This window comes from Bombina bombina, chromosome 5, assembly GCF_027579735.1.
Source record: "Bombina bombina isolate aBomBom1 chromosome 5, aBomBom1.pri, whole genome shotgun sequence".
Lineage (NCBI taxonomy): Eukaryota > Metazoa > Chordata > Amphibia > Anura > Bombinatoridae > Bombina > Bombina bombina.
Window position 1 is genome coordinate 486782028 of NC_069503.1, and position 7190 is coordinate 486789217.

A 7190-nucleotide genomic window follows, 5' to 3' on the forward strand; every position below is an offset into this window, starting at 1 on the left:
ACTCAAAGCACTTTACAAATATACCAACATAAGACATAAAAGTTAGGAGTTTCTGAAGGTCAGATAAGCGGACTGAATGCCTGATGGAAGAGGTGGGTCTTTAGCTTTTTTTTAAAAGTCTGTAAGGACGGTGCCTCTCTGATTGCGTACGGTAAAGAGTTCCAGAAAGTAGGGCAGCGTGGCCGAATGCTCTGGAGCCTGAGTTTGTCCTTATTCTTGGCACTGAGAGGAGGGATGTGTTGGCTGACCTAAGTGAACGGGATGGGATGTAGGGTGTCAGGAGCTCTTTCAGGTACTGTGGGCCTTGGTTGTTTAAGGCTTTGAGGGTCAGCAAGCCAATTTTAAAATATGTTCGCCATTTAATTGGAAGCCAATGCAGGGAGTGGAGAACAGGTGTTATGTGGCAGGAGCGAGTTTGATTGGTCAATAGTTTGGCTGCTGCGTTTTGTACTGTCTGAAGGCGATGGAGTTCTTTTTTTGGGAGGCAACACATTATTATATTATATATTTATATTATAAATTGACTAAACACATTTGTATGCAACATTTCAGTGAAATCATACCTGCCACCATTTTTATTAACCTGGGACAGGGTGTGAGGTGGAGCGGTCTGTGTAATCTGGGGGCTGGGACATACTTGGGAGCTATATAGGAGGGAGGGACAGTGGTAAATAGCAGTCTTAATTTCAATGATGAAAAATGTAACTAATATGTTAGTCAAGAACTTTTTACTATGACAAAAAAACTATTTAAAATCTACTGTTAATGACAACAACAACAAAAAAAACAACGGATGAATAGAGCTTGCATTTGTGTTAACAAATAAATACAAAATAAAAATAGCATGAATGAGGACATATTATTATACTGTATAAAGCATATATTTAATAACTTTAAAATGTGAGATAATTATTTATGAAATAAATGTAATTTCAACTATAATTACAACTAAGGCTGTTGACTATAATTGCTTGTCTCTTTGTTGTCTTAAACTATTTTTTTCATTTTGTTGACTAAACTACTTTATTTATTTATTAACTAAAAGAATATGATGTGCTGAAAACAAAAACTCAAGTGCCATTTAACCAAAAGATCATAAATAAAACTAAATCAAAATATGATTCAAAATTAACACTGAGAGAGTGTTGCCATTTTGGGACAACTTGAGTAACCATTGAGACCTCTGGTAAAACTAATTAAAAGCTGTAAAATAATCTTGAAATGTTCTAATACATTAGAGCATTTTTTTATTGCAGAAATGCTTGTTTGAAGCTATGTCCAGAAATAACTTGCACATTTTGGAGCCCTTTAGTAACTGGCAATGCTATCAAAGGTCAAGATTGGAACTTATCCATGAGCAATATTACGCAGCAAAAGTAAACACCAATAAACACAAGGTGGCAGTTCTGTCATTACTTTTTGCATATGTTATTGCTTCTTGATGCACATGGTATTAATTAGATCGTTATATAATTACATTGTACATAACCCTAAATACTTTTTATGTGAAAAGGGTAGGTACAATACCTTAAAAATTTGTACAAGTATTGACGACTGCATGCTGACCAGGAGAAGACACCATTGTGTCCTGCTAATGTTGGTGACATTATGTTGCCTTCCGATTTCTTGCACATGTTTCCCTCTCCATCGTGGACCATGCCAAAGCTGATAATCAAAACAAACACATATGTTTTCTTAGATTTCATTGGTAGACATTATAAGGATAAAATGATAGATTAATTATTTGTAGGAATTACCCAGGAAATGCAGAGATGTGTTTTCTCAGTACTTTTTCACTGTGCATAATTAAACGTTTTGTGGATAATTGTCTGAGTTTAATGCACCTTTAACCAATAAGAAGCATGAAATACAACATTTTTCTTTCATGATTCAGACAGAGAATATAATTATAAAAAACTTTCCAATTTACTTTTATTATCTAATTTTCTTCATTCTCTTGATATTCTTTGTTTAAGAAGCAGCAATGCACTACTGGGAGCCAGCTGAACACTACTGACAAACTAGTAGCATGAGGCATGTATGGGCAGCCTCTAATCAGCAACTCCTGAGCCTACCTAGGTATCCTTTTCAACAAAGGATAACAAGAGTACAAAGTAGAAAGCAGTAGAAAGAAGTAGAAAATGTTGTTTCATGTCCCTTTAAAGGAAAACTAAAGTCAAATAAATTTGTCAGAAAACAAAATCTACTAGTTATTTGAAATTCAGAGTAAGTGCTGTTGCATTGTCTTTTTATTGTGCACTTGTTAATTATGCAACTCTACTGTATTTAGTGGTCCTTTAACAATTTTTTACACACAGGTATTGCAAAGATAGATAGTGCAGATATTGGCAAAATACAGCTTCTTCCTAAAGCTTCAGGCAATAAGGCATGCAGGTCTTTCCGGTGTCAGCAAGACCTGTACTAATACAACACTGAAAGCTCCTTAGTACATGTGACATGCAGGGTATGCCAGCGTTGTTAAAGGGATTAAGTTGCACAGACATTGTCACACTTTTGTCAGTAAGTGTTGTATGTTAAAGGGACGATCTAGTCAAAATTAAACTTTCATGATTCAGATTGGGAATGTCCCTTTAAGATTTACAAACAGATATAAACAGTGTATTACATGTGAGGTCTGCTCACAGCACCATCTTTCACAAAAGGTCTATCTTTAACCTGAAAACACATTATCTGTAGAAATTGAAGACGTTTACACACTGAAACTTGTCGACTATGCATGAAAATGTGTATATGCACAATGTTGTGCTTTTTAAACGTTACCAGAAATTAAATGCAAATCACCATATCTTTATTTATCCCCTACAGGTTAGTATGTGAAATATTGTAGTAGCCTTTATAGTTCATTTATCTTAAAGGGACAGTAAACACTGTGTAAAAACAAGGCATTTGTGTTGTGCTGCTATACAATAACATAGCCAAGTCTAAACATTTTCAAAACAAATTACCATCATGTGTGCTGCAATTGTTTTTCAGTAGCCAAACTCCACCCACCATGTGTCTTATTTGGAGGAACCAATCTGGGCTTTAGTCTGCAGACAAGGCTAGCCACTGTCAAAATGTTAGTATGTGGTACATTGTTTAGTAGTTGTTACCAGTTAAAGCCAATTAGGGAAATATATATAGCAAGGTTAGCATTAAAAGGACAGTAAATGCATAAAATAATGTTACATAATACTGCACATTATGTTAGCTTTAGATTTTACCCCTCAAAGTTGCACTTACCTGGTCTCCTCTCCAAGCTCTTCTGATCGTGTCTTCTTTTGCAAAAGCGCTTTGCAGGCGCAGTGTCTAATCACAGCGTGCCCAATCGCGCTATTGAACTGAATGTAGCTCGCTCCCACTACCAGACAAGAGTGGGAGAAAGCTACATTCAGTTCAATAGCGCGATCGGGTGCGATGTGATTAGACAGCGCGCCCGCAAAGCGCTTTTGATAAAGAAGACATGATCAGAAGAGCCTGGAGAGGAGATCAGGTAAGTGTTACTTTGAGGGGTAAAATCTCTAAAATCTTTAGATTTTTTAAAGCTGTCGCTAAGATAATGTTACATAATTCTACCCTATGTGCAGAATTATGTAACATTATTTTTTGCATTAACTGTCCCTTTAAGAAGTCAGCAGGGTACATTTTAATTTCTGAGAATTAGAAAATCCTCACATTTCAGAGCTAAAATACAAAATAATGAAAATGTAATGCAAAGTAGTTACATTATGCATATACATTTTATATAAAAATCTTAAGGTGTTTACTGTCCTATTGATTTCTCTTTATACTAACATTAATCTAAAATTTTAAAAATTTTATTTTTAATTTTTATTCTTACTCAGTTGAAATGTTATATTTCTAGAAAGATATTTTAACAGTCTTTCATACATTGCTGCAAAACGAACAAAAAAAACCTTAAAAGTTAATTAACAAGCTTACATCCTCTATAAAATGTTTAATTGCACATAGTAAAAAGAACACTGCTGAGTACATTCATTGCTTATATTGCCTGTTCCTCTTTAATTAGCCATTACATATTGTGTGCTTGTCACTGCCCCCAGTGTAACAAGGGTACTTAGCGCATAATGAAATGTACCTGACATTAATGTAAGTCCAGTAAGACTTGTTTGTAAAACAAAAATCTCAACTCAGAAATTGCAGAATTCATAAGATTTGTAACCGCACCTCAGCTCACCCGTAGATTGTGACCCTCAATTCTAAAAATCAGTGGAGCAGCATTGATCCAGTAATTGTTACCTCTCATAGAACAATGACTGACATCACATACAATCCTTTAATATGTTACAGGTGAAAAAACTCCCTCTATTAAACAACCCTTTTATAACATATGCACAAAAGAAAAAACGTGAACAAAAGTTTAAGGGACAAAAAATAAAACAAAAAATGAGACATTCTCATCTGCTTTGAAATAGTGACACACAAACATAAGATGAGATACCTCACAGGGGTAATAGAGTCTTTATGAATTCTGTATGCTGGGCTGAGAAACATGTGACAAAAATCCCAACCACATCGCTAAAATGTTTCGAAATGCCTATGATCAGTATGGATGGGTGAATGTTTTGCAAAATTCAAAAAATGAAATTAATTTTAAGACATTCGTTCGTTTGTTTTGCATGTTTGTTCAACATTCTAACATTCGTTTAATATAACAGTATTTCTAAAGCTTTCTTTAAATGTTATATTCTATTCAAATTTTTATAACAATTTGATTTGAATTATGCAATATTCGACTTAGAAAAATTTTAATCTATATATTTGTAATAGTATTTCTAATAACCTCTTTAATGTAATATTCAAATTATGCAATATTCAAACTAGAAACATTCTAATTAATTTATTTGTATCTATTATGTATCAATTTACTAAATTCAATACCACATGAACTATTGAACTTCAGAATAGTATTTGTTAAATCGAATGTTACATTTGAAATTTCGAACGTGCATATTCGATTTAATTATGAACATTCAAAAATTAAAGTAACATTTGATTACCAAGTTTTAATGGATTTTCATTTTTATCAGCATTTGATTGTCCAAAACTAATGTCCACAGGACTATTTGTTCTACCAAACTAATTACACTTGTAGTACGTTCACCCATCCCTAATGATCAGCCTCTCGACAAGATACCTTTTGCTTTATCCAGTGAGACTTGTTTGGCATAACCAAATAGTTATGGGACTACAACTATAAACAGTTCTATTGACTTTGCATGTGTGCTTCCAAAGAGTTGCAATTAGTGTTTTTCCTTGTTTCTATCGGTAACATTCAAAATTCGAAACAAACAAATATGTTAAAATTTGTTTATTTTTTCGAATGTTGCAAAACATTTGCCCAACCCTTGTATTGGGCACCTCACGCAACTATAGATGCGCACTGAAGAATTTGATGAAAATCTAGGTGAAGTAATGCTAAATGCATTTCTAACATCATCTCACCTTTAGAATAAGGCTCCTCTGCAATCTTACAAGCATCTGTGAATCTTGTCCAGTGTCTATAGGGCAATGCTACACTGACTCTCAAATTTCACCTTAGAACAATAATTAGCTAAATTGAAAAATAATTTTTTTTAAATATCCTCCAATACAATGTTAAAGGAACTTGAAAGTCAAAATTAAACTTTCATGATTCAGAAAGATCATGTCATTTTATGACACTTTTAAATTTACTTTTATTTTTTTTACTTTGATGTCTTAGTATTCTTTGTTGAAAAACATGTGTACATATCCTCATCAGCAGCAGTACACTACTAGGAGCTAGCTGGTGAAGACCTCTAGCTGCTCTAGAGAGGACATTAATTATGTGTTTATTCCATTTAGGGGTCCTTTCCAATATTTCTGATCATGTATATCAGTTGTTTTACAGCTCCCAAAACATCTCTTTTCAGTGCTGAAGTAATCAAACATTTCCATACTGGGGGGGGGGGGGGCGGGGGGTGTATTGGATTTGAGCATTTATTGCAATCATCACCCATATCATGCATGGACAACCTCAACATTGGTGATAAAAATCCATCCAACCTCAAGTTATCAACTAAATATTAACCACAATATATATATATATTTCTTCGGGCTCGGGTCTTCTTTTGCTCTGTCAAGTCTTGTTTTGTTTTGTCTTGTCCTATCTTATTATTATTTTATTATTACTCATATCTGGGTTTGTTAGTAGGTATTTGCAGGGCCTCCACGGGGGTCGGGTATGTCTATATTTACGTAGGCTAAGAGAGATCATGGGTTGTTTTGTTTGTTGTTTTTTTTACTTTTTCTGCCTATGTTAACAGGTAAAAATGAAGGTAATTGAAACCATGATCGCTTGGCCTAATGTCTCAAGGCCAAGGCCTATGCATTGTTTTTTTTTTGCTTTTGCCTAATTTTGGTAAGAGTTTATTGTATTTGTTATTTTTATTTTCATGCTAAAAATCCCTAATAATAAAAAAAGTATAAAAACAAAACAAAAAAACAACAACACAATATTGGACAATGGCACCTGATAAAAGCTCAACACCCAAAGTTCCACAGATAACACATATGGTCAAACGAACTCTTCAGGCTCAGACTAGAAAAATAAGATGGCACAGCCCATGCTAACAAGAGTGACGACCCTTTGGATGATGATAGATTAGCACCAAATGATAAATTACACAGAATATGTCACCATAATAAATATGTAGATGTAAAAACTTAACTACAAGATACTGGGGACTATTTATTATTGTGCGAGCGGACATGATCCGATATTGCAGATCATGTCTGCTGCACATCGATAAATGCCGACAGCATACGCTCTCGCCATTTACCATTGCACCAGCAGTTCTGCTGAACTGCTGGTGCAATACCGCCCCCTGCAGATTTGCAGCCAATCTGCCACTAGCAGGGGGTGACAATCAACCCGATCGTATTCCATTGGGTTGATTTCTGTCCGCGCCTCAGAGCAGGCGGACAGGTTATGGAGCAACAGTTTTTAGACCGCTGCTTCATAACTTCTGTATGCCCCATTGTCCGTTGTTAAATCAATAAAGATATCAATATCAAAAAATATATGCCACTTTGTCCAATTTAGAGCACAAATCTGCCAATTTAGATTTGCATGGATCTTCTCTTTGGTGTATTGTTTCCAGTTTTTTGCTGATCAGCATCCATTATTAGTAGTTCAGAGTGCCCTT

The 7190-nt window shown here is 34.6% G+C and overlaps 1 protein-coding gene across 1 annotated transcript in view; it reads right to left on the bottom strand.

Annotated features, from left to right (window-relative positions):
* ADAMTS16 (ADAM metallopeptidase with thrombospondin type 1 motif 16) overlaps positions 1-7190 on the bottom strand; it is a 399543-nt gene that overhangs the window by 235160 nt on the left and 157193 nt on the right. The window contains exon 9 of the mRNA XM_053714402.1: positions 1528-1665. Coding sequence (XP_053570377.1) covers positions 1528-1665 — 138 coding nt within the window. The remainder of the gene's footprint in view (positions 1-1527; positions 1666-7190) is intronic.